The sequence below is a fragment of the Hyla sarda genome, chromosome 4, assembly GCF_029499605.1.
Source record: "Hyla sarda isolate aHylSar1 chromosome 4, aHylSar1.hap1, whole genome shotgun sequence".
Classification (NCBI taxonomy): domain Eukaryota; kingdom Metazoa; phylum Chordata; class Amphibia; order Anura; family Hylidae; genus Hyla; species Hyla sarda.
Window position 1 is genome coordinate 63,818,486 of NC_079192.1, and position 15,461 is coordinate 63,833,946.

The 15,461-nt window shown below is 39.2% G+C and overlaps 1 protein-coding gene across 2 annotated transcripts in view; it reads left to right on the plus strand.

Moving 5' to 3' along the window:
* The first annotated feature begins 7,731 nt into the window (after positions 1 to 7,731).
* TCF7L1 (transcription factor 7 like 1) overlaps positions 7,732 to 15,461 on the plus strand; it is a 53,046-nt gene continuing 45,316 nt past the window's right edge. The window contains exons 1-3 of one of the 2 annotated variants that reach the window (XM_056569198.1): positions 7,732 to 7,953; positions 8,338 to 8,398; positions 9,848 to 9,978. In XM_056569198.1, the coding sequence (XP_056425173.1) occupies positions 7,768 to 7,953; positions 8,338 to 8,398; positions 9,848 to 9,978 (378 nt within the window). In that variant the 5' untranslated portion in view covers positions 7,732 to 7,767. The remainder of the gene's footprint in view (positions 7,954 to 8,337; positions 8,399 to 9,847; positions 9,979 to 15,461) is intronic. The other variant, XM_056569199.1, reaches the window with a different exon arrangement.

The following is a 15,461-nucleotide window of genomic DNA, read 5'->3' on the forward strand; positions in this document are numbered from 1 at the left end:
CTGGTCTCCTGGCCTTATATTTCTGAGGTCTGAACCAAAATGGCATTTTCTATAAATAACATTTATCATCTACAATTCCACCTATGTGCATGAATTCTGCATCCGCATTGATTTTCTGCAGAATTCCGCAGTTTTCTTAATATTTGAGGAATTCGTGTGGAAATGTATGCGTAATTTCACGAATATTGCTTTATGATCCTGCATGATTCTGCAGCTCACTAAAAAGATAGAATTTATTTAATTGAACAAAGTTATTGCAGATTCCATGCAGAATCTGCATGTATTCCTCACGAATTCCGCGAAAATTCGGCAGAAATCAAGCCCCATTGACTTCAACACAGCCGAAGCCACAGCCGAAGTCCGGAAAAATATAAGACCAGACTTATATTTTTCCAGACCGCCGAAATCGGGATTTCAGCATCAATCATTCTGCAGTAGAGATTCTGCTGCATGAATGACATTGCGGAATCCCATTAAAATTAAAATCAATACATTTAGGCGGAATTCCACGCGGAAAAAGCACACAGAATCCCATGCTGATTTTCTGATGTGTGAAAGCGGCCTTACATGGGAAAGGCCTATTATAAGCCTGGCCATAGTCCATAGAGGTAATTGAGCTGCATCATAGACAATGGTTACGTGCACAGCCACTCAGTGCGGGAAATTTATTGCAGCAATTACTCCAGATTTACAATATCTTTTTACACAACATCATATTTACAGTATGAAATCCCCAACACTTTTACCTACCAAGCATTCGGTGACATTAACATTTTTATAAACTTCATTTTTCCATAAAATTTACCAAAAACTATTTATTTATTTGGTAAAAAAAAAAAATAGCAATTTAGCAAATATGGGGGTCTCCATTTTTATTGCCGTTCAGCGTGCGGTCAAACTGACTTGCTATTTTGATTCTTTAGGCCAGTACGAATACAATAATATCCAATTTGTATAGTTTCCGTGATTTATTACTACTTTTAAAAAATACTAAATAAAAAAAAAATATATATAAATATAATTTTTTTAATTGCCATTTTCTGACCCCTGTAGCTTTTTTCCCTATTTTTCCCTATGGTTTTCTTTTTTTTATTGGGGGGGGGGGGGGGGGCATTGCACCATGATCTGTGGTTTTTATCAGTACCATTTTGGTATTGATCAGACCTTGTGATTGCCTTTTATTCCATTTTTATGGCATGTGATTTAAATTTAGAAAAAAAACACAATTCTTTTATATGTTTACGCCATTTACAGTGGAGTTTTGTTAATGTAATTTCTTTATATTTTTTTAGTTTTTTTTATTATTATTATTTTTTTTTTTAACTTTACTAGTCCAAAGGTACTGCATTGATCCATTAAATCTGTGCTCTATTAGTAGAGCCTGTCTGTCACAGACAGGCTCTATCAATAGGAGCAGATTAGCAGTCATGACGGCCCAGGTATGTGTCCATGATTAAGGACATGTATTGAACGAAACTCGTCGGGTATGTTCTATTTGTCCACATGGATGTACAAAGCCGATCTTATACTGAAGCAACTCCTGCTGGAGTATTCCTTGGCATTAAATGTGTTGAAGTGGGGTCCTAGGTTCAAATCCCACCAAAGACAACATCTGCAAGGAGTTTGTATGTTCTCCCTGTGTTTGCATAGGTTTCTTCTGGGTACTCAGGTTTTCTCCCACACTCCAAAAACCATACTGATGGGTGAATTTAGATTGTAAGCCCCAATGGGGACAGGGAACCAAATTGAATTTACAGTGCTGCAGAATCTGTGTGCGCTATATAAATAAAGAACAAAGAAAAAAGACAAAAAAGCACACCAGCTCACCACGTGTTAAAGGGGTATTCCAGGAGTTTTTTTTCTATTTGACTATGCTACAGGGGCTGTAAAGTTAGTGTAGTTCATAATATCGTGTCTGTACCTGTGTGTGACGGTTTTCTCACAATTCTTATGTGATTTTCACCCCAATATTTATTTTTAACAGCATACAAAATGACTGCTGTCTCGGATTTTTACCAGGTTGCAATGCGGCCGAGACCTGACTCACAAGTCAGCTGATGACAGGGAGCCTGTCTGCTTCAATGGGTGGAGTGGTCGCTTGGTGGGAGAGAGATCAATCTGCAACTAATGCAACTGCTGTAGGCACCCTGATTAAAAACCACAGGTCTTTTGAATGGATGCAGCTCATTTTATTTTTCAATGGGTGGGGTGGCTGATGTGTGGGAGGGAGGAAAATGGAATTATGGGATTTATAGGCAAAAAAGAAAACTCAAACAGGAAATACCAGTTCACAAAAAGCCAGCCACAGTGTTATGATAATCTCACAACATAGCCATTTAGCCCCAAGACAAGCGCAGATCCTTCCTAAGCATGTCCATTACTGTCTGCCAGGTACATACTAAAATCACCTTATGGTGGAGAACCCCTTTAATCTTGATAGAGGCACCTCCGTAACGGGAAGCACAGGGCGAAGATGCTGAGCCACATCCTCAGTCCAGGTAAATTGAATCCAATGGAAGATAGTTGTCCAACTCCACAAGTAAAAATTAAAACTTCAAACTTTCATTAAAGTTTGAAGTTTTAATTTTTACTTGTGGAGCTGGACAACTATCTTCCATTGGATTCCATATAAATAAATAAATAATAATTATTATTCTACAATTTAACCAAATCTCCAGCAAATTTTCTGTATCTAAACACACCCAGAATACACAATATAAAAATATTATTTATTATTTATTTATTTATTAATTATGAACATGAAAAACCGTGTTGCTGGTAACGCTATTCTGCACGCCAGATGCAACAAAATGAAATGATAATACCATTGCGGACAAACAATAAAAGGGGTACTCCGCCCCTAGACATCTTATCCCCTATCCAAAGGATAGGGGATAAGATGTCAGATCGCCGTGGTGCCGCTGCTGGGGAGCCCCGGGGATCCCTGCTGCGGCACTGCGCTATCATTACAGCACAGAGCGAGTTCGCTCTGTGTGTAATGACGGGCGATACAGGGGACGGAGCCGCGTGACGTCATGGCTCCGCCCCTCGTGACATCACGGCCCGTCCCCTTAATGCAAGTCTATGGCAGGGGGCGTGACGACCGCAGCGCCCCCTCCCATAGACTTGTATTGAAAGGGGCGGGCTGTGACATCACGAGGGGCGGAGCCGTGACGTAACGATGCTCCGGCCCCTGAATTGCGCGTCATTACGTGCAGAGCGAACTCGCTCTGTGCAGTAATGATGGTGTGGTGCTGCAGTAGGGATCCCGGGGCTCCCCAACAGCGGGACCGCGGCGATCTGACATCTTATCCCCTATCCTTTGGATAGGGGATAAGATGTCTAGGGGTGGAGTACCCCTTTAGGTTACCATAATAAGTTACCATAATATGGGGCTAATGATGGTCTATGGCAGTGTTTCTCAAACTGATGATGGTCTATGGCAGTGTTTGCAAAACTACAAATCCCAGCATGCCCAGACAGCCGAAGGCTGTCCGGGCATGCTGGGAGTTGTAGTTTTGCAACAGCTGGAGACACCCTGGTTGGAAAACACTGGTCTATGGGAATATTAAAATGGTATATACAATCTTTAAAAGCGCAGTGCATTTGAGTTTCATCCGTTTCGTGCATGGAAAACACCCCCTGTAGTCTATAGAGATGGAGCAAGAGTGGGTTCACACCAGGGATGGGAACTGAGTTCCTGCACTTTTTCCCCAGCAGGAACACTGTTCCCATTAGCAGGAGTTCTGCAGGACCAGCCCTTGAGTAGCAATCTTAGGTGAGTTCCCACACTTTTTTTTCCAGGACTTGACACCTGCTTCCGCCACAGGTATTCATGGGGATCCTGTCAAGAATGGGTTGCCGACATATACTGTAGCAGAGAGCAGCTGATGCTATTCATTTCAATGGGCCCAAACAGAGTCACCTAGAACTCTATTGGGGACATATACGCTACTTTAGGTGGACTGGACAATGCACCATACTGTGCTTTTAAATCCACTTAAATTGACATATACAGTCTATTCTTTCCGAGCGGACATTCCTCCCTCTAAACATAGCCTTATTCTAGTATCAAGTTCAAAATTTAGATTTTTTTTTCAATTTGTATTAAAAATTTCAATCACAAAAAAAATTAAAAAATGATGGTGTGCAGCAGTGGTCTCCAAACTGTGGACAAGCACTTACCTTATAGAATCTAATAGAATCTCCCGTACACTGACTTTTTATGTATGTGATTGTATCAGTGTGTGTGTTTATTATTACTATTCACTGTCTCATCTGTTTACAGTTAAGATATTTTATATCTACATAATATTTACAAATATTCTAACTGCTCTAAACTGTCTTAGGGTGGGTTCACACCACGATTTTACTATATGGTTTCGGCATACGGTTTCATAAAAAAAAAAAACGTATACAACTGTACAGAAAACCGTGCCTATAGACTTCCCATTCAAAACCGTATGCACCATATGTATGTATACGGTTGTCTCCGTTTTTCAAACCATACGGTTTTTTTAACTTTTTTTATTACGGACAGAAAACCTTGGCCTACCACGGTTTTTGGTCCGGGTGAAAAACTGTATTAAACTGTATACGTTTTTTTTAAACATGGGAGTCAATGGGAACCGTACAGACCTGTATGTGCCCACGGTTCTATCCGGTTTTCACCATACGGTTTTTGACTTTTTTTGTTGGAATTTCAATCAAACAAGTGAAAATTCATAATGGAGTGAAAAGTTCAAAACGTATACAGTTTTTTTTCCGTAAAAAACTGATGCAACCGGACATCATTTTTCAAACCGTATACAGATAAAATTTGTACACACGTTTTGATACAGTTTAGTCAGGTTTTGAGGAATCCGTTTTTTTTTTTATCAAAAACCTAATATGGGAACTGTATTGCAAAAACGTGGCGTGAACGCACCTTTAGGCTGCATTCACACCATGTTTTTGCAATACAGTTCCCGTATCAGGTTTTTGATTAAAAAAACGGATTCCTCAAAACCGGACTAAACTGTATCAAAACGTGTGTACAAATTTTATCTGTATACGGTTTGAAAATTGATGTCCGGTTGCATCCGTTTTTTACGGGAAAAAAAAACTATATGGTTTAATACAGTTTTTCAACCAGACCAAAAAACGTGGTAGACTACGGTTTTGGGTACAGGAAGAAATGGACAAAACTGTACAAGATGCAAAATGGACTAAACTGGATGATGCGTTTGACATACGGTTTACAATGTTAAGTCAATGCATACGGTTTTCTATATGGTTCCGTGTGGTTTCTAACTTGAAACCGTATACGGGAACTGTATTGCAAAAACATGGTGTACATGCACCCTAAGTATATATATATATAGTAAGTGGTGGAGATACACTATATGTATATATATATCTTCCAACTGTACTATACTATATATATATATATATATATACACACACATATATATATATATATATATATATATATACACAAACAGATATATATATATATATATATATATATATATATAGAGATATTCTACCTGTACTATAGTGTGTGTATATATATATATATATATATATATATATATATATGTGTGTGTATATATTCTTACTGTACTATACTAAGTATATATATGTATACATATATATATATATTCCAACTGTACTATACTGTACACACATATATATATGTAGAGAGAGAGAGAGAGAGAGAGATCTATATATATATATCCCAACTGTACTATACTGTACACACACATATATATATAGAGAGAGAGAGAGAGAGAGAGAGAGAAAGATGTATATATATATATATATGTATATATATATATATATATATATATATATATATATATAGTAAGTGGTGGAGATACACTATATGTATATATATCTTCTAACTGTACTATAATATATATATATATATATATATATATATATACACACACACACACACAGAGATATATATATGTGTGTGTGTGTGTATATATTCTACCTGTACTATAGTGTGTGTGTGTGTGTGTATATATATATATATATATATATATATATATATATATGTATATATTCTTACTGTACTATACTAAGTATATATTTGTATACATATATATATATATATATATATATATATATCCCAACTGTACTATACTGTACACACACATATATATAGAGAGAGAGAGAGAGAGAGAGAGAGATGCGTATGTATATATATATATATATATATATATATATATATGTATTCTAACTGTACTATACTGAACACAGCATCAAATATGCGCAGGATTCGGGCTGTCCGGGCATGCTGGGAGTTGTAGTTTTGCAACATCCCGAGTTCTCCAGTTTGGATAACACTGCTCTTGACAATCCATCCATTATGGCTACATGGTTTTGACAATGTTACAATATATATACAGAATACAGAATTCTTTCTCCTTTACGTACTTGGCATGCTGGGAGTTGTAGTTTTGCAACATTCGGAAACTAACATTTAAACCTATTCGATATACACATACATCTCCAGCTTAAAAAAAACAAAAAAACTCTTCTAGGAATACAAAAGAACAGGAACATTGGAAATTCCGGCTAAACATTTTCTAATACAATGACAGATTATTTATGGGCTCTCCCATTAGCCCTAGGATTGCAGCTCTGCATTCTATTGCTGGAGGGGGGGACACACTGTGAATGCCCAAAAAAACTTTGCATATTACTACCCACTAGGCTGGTGCTGAACAATTTGTAATGGCAACAAGGGAGTTAAACTGTGCAACAACCACCCCCCCCCCCCCTTTTTTTTTTTTTCTCTTTCTTTTGCCCTCCCACTCAAGAGGCAGAAGGGTTAATCTTGGCCCCATTCCCTCAATTGTCCATTGAGCAGTTCTTTTTAAATAAGTGTCAGTTTGCATGTGCAGACTCCTCCCCTGTATTCTGGCTGGGGATCCTGCTCTTGCAGATCCTCATTATAGTTTACCCAGGGAAAGGAGCAGGATCTCGACCAGATTCTACAGGCTGAAGGTGGGGGGTGTTTTCAGGACCCCCCTCCCATCTACTAAAAGCCAAAGACACAGGAGACCCTGATAAGAAGACTGGAGCTGGCTGGGAGGAAGCTGGAAATCTCTGCACTTCTCTTGGAGCTGTGATTTGCTTTTCTTTTTTTTTTTTTTGCTTTTCTTTTTTGTTTATGCAACTTTCAAGGAACTTCACAGTCCCCCTGGATTGTAGAGGGGGGTGGCAGAACCCAGAACTGGGGGGCACAGCTTTATTTAGGGGCTCAACTTGTTGCTAAGGGGGTGGGGGGGAGTCCTAAGGTGGTCTGGATTTGCTGATCATTATTTTTTAGCTCTTTTGTTTGCAATGCCGAGCAGATTGTAACATACAAAGACATTCTGTTAGGGAAAGAAAACATCTCATTCCTTAGGAGGCTGCAGGAAGTTTGCTCTACCAAGGAGGGGGGGGGGGGAGGCTGGCTGTGCATTGTAGTGGGGGGGAGGGAGGCTGTGCACTGTAATGGGGGGAGAGGCTACTTGTGCGCTGGGGTGGGGGGGCTGAGACCCTTGCTTGTGCTGTACACTTAGGGGGGCTTGTGTGGATTGTACAGGGGGTCTGATCTGCTAGAAAAAAAGTTTCTCTGCAAAGTTTGTCGCCCCCCCCCCCCCCTCCCCCTTATTATGTCTTATAGGAGTTTTGTGCATTAGGGGGTGGGAAAGAGGAAAAAGTTGTGGTTTAGGAAAGGGGGGGGGTTGTCAAGGCTTATACGTGTCTAAAGGGGGGGCTATAGCCAGCATGCCTCAGCTAAACAGCGGTGGGGGGGACGAGCTGGGGGCCAACGATGAGCTGATCCGGTTCAAGGATGAGGGGGAACAAGAAGAGAAGAGTCCCGGGGAGGGGTCTGCAGAGGGGGATCTGGCAGACGTCAAGTCATCGCTGGTCAACGAGTCGGAGAATCACAGCAGCGACTCAGACTCGGAGGTGAGCGTTCACACTGTGCGGTTTGTCTGGTGAGCAGGACTATAACGGAAACTGCACGCGTGCGACTTGTGGTTTCCGTAGCGGTTACTGTGTCCGTTAAATGTTTAGAAGAGAACCGATTGGTTCTAGAATGTTTGTGATTTGTTACCTTATTGTTGTTGTAGACGTTTCCTCCACTGCTAAAATTCTGCCCCCCCCCCCATAGACGCGCAGATTATCGTCCATACGATAATTATCGGTCATTTGACTAGTATGATGAGATGTTCCCAGGACACATAAGGAAGGCCCCATGTCCTACAGAACACTCATGATGATAAACATTGGGCAGGATGTCCTCCTATATACTAAACTATCCCTTTTTTTTTTTTTTTTATCTATCCCCAGGTGGAGAGAAGACCACCTCCAAGAGAGAGCTTTGAGAAACCCAGGGATTACCTGTCTGAAGGTGAGTCACCTCCCAAAAAAATGTTTGGATACTTTGGGTTTAGTGTGTGTGTGTGTGTGTGTGTGTGTGGTGTGTGTGTGTATTAGTCAGGGTTCTTCTTTAAATTCATGATGTAATAAAACAGATCTAGGGTTCTTGATATAATAAATATATCAATTTCGTGTCATGGGAGGAGAAAAAGGGATTGCAAGCTTTTAGGACCATCCCTTATCTTTATAGAATCTTATCATTTAATGCCTTTTTTATTATGTGATTGTATCAGTGTGTGTGTGTGTGTGTGTGTTTATTGTGTTTAATTGTATCAAGGCTGTTTACAGTTGGCAATTTTGTTTACATAATATTTATAAATATTCTAACTGTCCTGGATTTGTCAAAAGCAGAGTTCTCCAAACTGTGGACCTCCAGATGTTTCAAAACTACAACTCCCAGCATGCCCGGACAGCCGTTGGCTGTCCGGGCATGCTGGGAGTTGTAGTTTTGAAACATCTGGAGGTCCACAGTTTAGAGAACTCTAGTCTAAACAATTCAGCTGTGTGGCTACATGGCTTTGGTAATGTTACAATTTAGACAAAATCTTGCTTGTAGAATTCTTTATACTTTTTATGTATTTATGATTTATTGGGCTTGATGTGTACTTGTGATAGATCTGTAGTTTTTCTACAAATCACAGGCCAACTGTATAGTGCAGTATGTAAAACCTACATTTTTCTTTATCCCTTATGTATTTCTGATAGATTGGGCTTGATATCTATACCTGTATATAGTATTTCTGCAAATCACAGGCCAACTGTATAGTACAATATGTAAAACCTACTTCCCCCTCTATTGCCATTTATATCTGGATATGTCTCTTTACAGTAGTTCCATCCATAAAGCCTCAAATAATATTGTCTTCTAGTACAAGTTTCCTTTTAATATATAAAATAAATGGAAGTCCTCCATCCAGCCTATCTACGAAAAGTTTTTTTTATGGGTACAGCCATGTTGGCAATTCAAAAAAAAAAAAAAAAATTGTGAAGGACGGGCATGTGCTCGCTATTAACAAATGAAGTGCTGGGTGAAAATGGGCTCTAAAACTTTGATTAAAAAAATATTTAGGATGAATGGGTACACTTTTATTTATTTATTATTTTTATTTTTATTATTATTAATTGTATTAATAATTTATTTATATACATTTTTTTTATTTATTTTTTTATCTCTGCCCCTTTAAAATTCTGCCCAACTTATAAATTGTGAAAATGTGTCCAGGTTTTTTTTTTTTTTTCCAATACTGACATAGGCCTGGGCCTACACTAGGTCAGGATGTAATTTTAATACTGACATAGGCCTACAATAGGTTAGAACGTACATCCGCTCAAGTGCTAACCTCTATTGTTAGAATCATATGTCTTTATCTTATATATTCTGCCAACACTTTTATTTATTTTTTTTTTTTTACCCCCTCAGCATTCAGGAGGCAGCACCAAGATGCAGCTTTCTTTAAAGGATCACCCTACGCAGGCTACCCATTTCTGATGATCCCTGACCTTGGCGGCCATTACTTGCCCAACGGTGCCCTTTCGCCCAGTGCCCGCACGGTAAGCACTTATCCAAATATTCCTATGCATGGTTGTTTTGTGTTGTCTCCTTATTGGAATATGGTTTCATAAACCACACATTGTGATTGGCATGGCATTGTCAAGGGTTTGTTGTTTGAGTCACTTATGGGAACAAGGGCCGAATTGTTGCGCCCAGGGAAAACATCATTGATATGCTTTGGTGTTGACCCGGCTTGTAGTTGTTGTGCACAAATGACTCCAATGTTGTGTATGCTTGCATTGCCCTTTGGTGTGAATGGTGCAAGGTTCCTGTAAGTACTATGGAATGGGGGGGCGACATGACTCTTTAAATAGTGCGATCACCTGTCACAATCTGTATTCCAGCAAAATGTCAATACTCTTTTATGAAAACGCGTCTATTTATTAGTTTTTCCTTATATGGGTCATGAATAATGTTGTTGAACAGTCATTTTGTGGTCAATATTTCCTAAATATCATTATTTATGCTTTTTTATTTTACTTACTATACCATCATTACTAGCGCCATCTTGAAAGGATGTAAATGAACCAGTGCCTATTGGCTCAATTATTAACGCAACCTCAAACATTTGACAGTCGGCCTCCATCTATCTAGCGCAAAGAACAAAACAGTACACCATAAAGCGCACACCCGAATAAATGTACAAGAAAATCTTTATTCGAAAATACACAATACACTTAAAATAAGACAACAAACAAACCCCGTAAAACATTTAAAAAGGCCTAAACATTCCCTCCCGCAATGGGGGGAGCCCCTTGGACTCATCCCAGGACACCTGTATCTATAGTAAAGTTTTAACACCACCTCTGAATATATATCCAAATGGCACAAATATATCCGTATATCTATAGTCTGCATGTATTACCACAAAAACTATGTCAAGTACAAATATATAGTATACAACCTGATCCACAGATATGACAGGAAGCTGGGAAATGAAAAAACCAGAGAGTACAGTAAAAAAAAATCCCTGTCCATGTGTCCTCCTGAACCCCACGCGTTCCGTCACCTACTGGCGACTTCCTCAGGGGTGTTATCTTATCAATCTATATAGCGCACACAAACCCTGCCAAAGCTAACTGGCTTCTCTGAAATAATAGGTGAAGATGTTTATGGCGATTGTGTCATATGACTGTGGTGTTATAATGGAGTTTATCTGTTTACGTGAACCCCCACCTTGCTCAATGTGCAGGAGTTGGTATTGCTTGGCATTAGCTGCTGTTTCTCAAATTGATGGGCATTTAACTTTTATTTGCCTGCCATAATGGACTGTTTACCGGATAGTGGCCCGCAATCTTGTGTTACAAATCCAGCTGTAAAGAGTATCCTTGTGTGCATATTTGTTCTGTCATATCTATTGTGCGGACTGTTTACTGACAAGGTACAGAATGCTGTTCCATTCTATAGAATTAAAATGGCACATTTCAGATGTGGAATCTGATTGTGAAACCACTAATAGGCTTGTGTGCAGGCAGCGTGGAATTCTTCTGTTTGACTTGCGGGTACTTTATGGCTTGTGTTTCTGAAAGGGGCTCATGTTTGAGGAAAGAACTCGATTAACTCATGTTAGTGTCTAAGTGCACCTATTCCTACTGCCAAATGTATCAATCCTTACCATGAACAAGGTTTTATTAATTTTATATTATTTTGTTTTACTCAATTGATTGACATGGTCCAAATCCATGGTCCTATTTGCAATTAAAGAACCATTTTTGCAGGATGATCAAGGTCATCGGTGATTCCAACCAAATAAAACTTATTGATGCGTCCCTAGTTGGGTATGGTTGATTGTCGCCGTTTCGGCAATATTACAGAATTTTCATTACTAGTGAACAATTTTAGGGTGCATGCACACCACATTTTTGCTATACAGTTCCCGTGTACGGTTTCAAGTTAAAAACCGTATGGAACTGTAAAGAAAACCGTATGCATTGACTTAACACTGTAAACCGTATGTCAAACGCATCATCCTTAGTCCGATTTGCATCCCATACGGTTTTGTCCAGTTTTTTACCCGTACCCAAAACCGTAGTCTATCACGTTTTTTTGGTCCGGGTGAAAAACTGTATTAAACCGTATAGTTTAAAATTTTTTTTTTTACATGGGAGTCAATTGGAACCGTAAAGAACTGTGTGCGTACAGTTCCATCAGGTTTTCACCATATGGTTTTTGACTTTGCACAGTTGTGTTTCGTGAAAAGTTAAAAATGTATACGTTTTTTCTTAAAAATTGAATGCCACCGGACATCATTTTTCAACCATATATGGGTTAAAACTTGTACTTTTTGATGCAGTTTAGTCAGGTTTTGAGGAATCCGTTTTTCATCAAAAACCTGATACGGGAACTGTATTGCAAAAACGTGGTGATGCACTTCTACATTTTCATATTTTCGTCATAAGTACTCCAAAATTAAAGGCAAGATTAAAGTAGCTAAATAAGTTCCGGCTCGATTGGCCGTGAAAAAAAAAATTGCCATGTGTGCCTTGCACCATATTTACTGTGTGGTTTTTAGATTTTTGTGCCTATTTAAGATTAACTAGGAGATCAAAACCTGTCCAGAGGAAAAGTTGCTGAGTTGTCCATAGCAACCAATCAGATCGCTTCTTTCATTTTTCAGAGTCCTTTTAAAAATGAAAGAAGCAATCTGATTGGTTGCTATGGGCAACTCAGCAACTACCTGTGGACGGGTTTTGATCTCCCCAAAAGGGTCTAGAAAGGGGTAATCTGACTACCTAGTTATGTGTGGAAATTCATTAGTGTAAATATCCAGCTGCTAACCAAGGCACTCAGAGCCAGTGATGTCATGCATGCCGCCATGATGTCATATGCTCTTCTTCTAGAATTTAGTAGAATGAATATGGCTTCCGCTCATAGTAGCCCAGTCCTTTTTGCATATCAACAATGGAACCACTTTAAAGTTCCAAAATTAAAGTGTCTCTCTAAAATCCAGACAGGGTCTGAATAGGGCTGTTTTCTCTGAGTTTGACTGGGGGCTGTGCCCACTTATGAGCCCAGCAGCGCAGGATGAGGTGTTCCTCTCCCTGCACAGACTGGGCTTTGTTACTCTACTCTTGGGCCTGTGTTTGTTTTGTGCCTGAATAGTGAATTATCTCAGTGCAAAGGATCTGGTACCCCAATAAGGGGGGAGCACAAATGAGGGCTTGTCTTGTGGTTGAAGTACACTAAATTCATGTGGTGCGTTAAAATGGAGGCCTTATTATGGAAACGTGTTGCTGAGCACATGGCCTATTAGAAAGCTGAGAGAGCAAATATTTCACGTAAATTATATTTTTTATTTATTGATGTGTCTAGTTATTCTACGTCAAAAGAAATCTTTTATTAGAGAGTTTATATGGTGTTTAACTTTCTGATTTAAATAAAAAAAATGTATTAATAAAAAAAAAAAAAATGTTGTGGGAATATTATGTACATGAACTATACTTCAGGCTAAACAGTCAGCGCACCCTGTTAGTAAACATATGCAGTTATTTGAATGTTTACATATTTAGTTGCATACGTTAAATGTATAACTGTTTTTTTTTTTTAATACGTTTTTTTCATACGTTTTTTGTGACCTTCAGTTCCTATCGGAATACTGCACGTGCCTGAGTGCACCCTGGGAAAAAATACATTGGTTTTTATTTTTATATATGAAAACAAAACTCTGCACGTGGTCGTCCTTGTTTTGGTGTCAGAAAGCATATATGTTGCACATAGTCACAATTGGACGATATTTGCCCCATTTTTAAGTCGACCAGACGTCTGTACCCATTTTTTTGACAGGATGCTGACATGTAGGCCGACAAGGGGGTTAAAACATGGCGCCACTGTTGGCTAACAAACACGAAGTCCAGATTGATCAAACTGTGTGAGAGAGTAGAGTGATTTTCCTACAGCAACCAATCACAGCACAGCTTTCACTTTACCTCAGCTTGTTAGCTGAGCTGTGATTGGCTGTTGTGGAAAAATCTCTCTCTCCACTTTCTTTCACAGTTTGATAAATTTGGGCCTAAATATCTTTCAAAAGAAAACAAGTGTGGTGATTGTGTCTAGAGCAGTGTTTCCCCAACCAGTGTGCCTCCAGCTGTTTAAAAACTACAACTCCCAGCATGCCCGGACAGCCAACGGCTGTCCGGGCATGCTGGGAGTTGTAGTTTTGCAACAGCTGGAGGCACACTGGTTGGGGAAACACTTGTGCTTTGGCTACCTGGTTTTGCAACAGCTGGAGGCACACTGGTTGGGGAAACACTTGTGCTTTGGCTACCTGGCTACCTGTCCATTCAAATGTATACACTTGACAGATGGTGACATCATCTGAACAGCGCCTTTTTTAAAATATGGTTTCCCATAGCAACCAATTATGGTCACAGAACTTTGGTTTCTATGGGCAACAGACAATTTGAAATCTCTTTTTAAATTTAAACAATTTGCTCCTTTACAACTGATTGCGTCAATAAACAGTGCATCGTTTATTTAAAATTGAAACCTGAGTCTAGTTGCTATGGGCAACGACTGAGGGTTTTTTTTTTTTTCTTCTCTCTTACGGTAATAGATTGGCCAGTAATTTAGTGGGGTATGTGGTGTGGAAATGACGCATAAGGGTTATTCATGTGATGGCTGCAATTGGTAACGACAATTACCAGAAGTCCGGATAAGGCCTTTTAAAGGGGTATACAGGTGGAAAACGTGTGTGTGTGTGTGTGTGTGTGTGTGTGTGTGTGTGTGTGTGTATCTATGTATGTATGTATATGTATGTGTGTGTATATATAATCATTATAATTTTTTTTTTAATCAGCTGGTGCCAGAAAGTTAAACATATTTGTAAATTACTTCTGTTAAAAAAAAGTGTCCTACCAGTACCTATTAGTAGCTGTATGCTACAGAGGAAATTCTTTTTCTTTTTGAATTTCTTTTTTGTCTTGTCCACAGTGCTGTCTGCTGACACCTAATGCCCGTATCAGGAACTGTCCAGAGCAGGAGAAAATCCCCATAGCATAGCTTTGCTGCTCTGGACAGTTCCTGACACAGACAGAGGTGTCAGCAGAGAGGCCTGTGGACAAGACAAAAAAATAATTTTTCCGTTGAAGAATACAGCAGCTGATAAGTACTGGAAGGATTAAGATTTTTAAATAGAAGTAATTTACAAATCTGTTTTAACTTTCTGGCACCAGTTCATTAAAAAAGAAAAATAATAATTCCACCGGACTACCCCTTTGTTTGTTGTAGTAATTTATTTATTTATTTTTTCCCCCGAAGTCCTTATCTGCGCCTACATTTTCTGCAATGTTCGTCCATTTAGGATTTGAGTGATATACAGTGGTGCAGGGACAATGGAGCTGTTGGTGGGATTATTGGACCCCTCTGCTTTTGTCTGTCTTTCTTTCTTATTCGGAATGCCCCCTTCAGCTACCCCTGAGTGCTGGTAATGAGCTGGCATTGTGCGCTCTGTTTTGGGAGGTGATCAGGGTGAATTGTCTGGTTG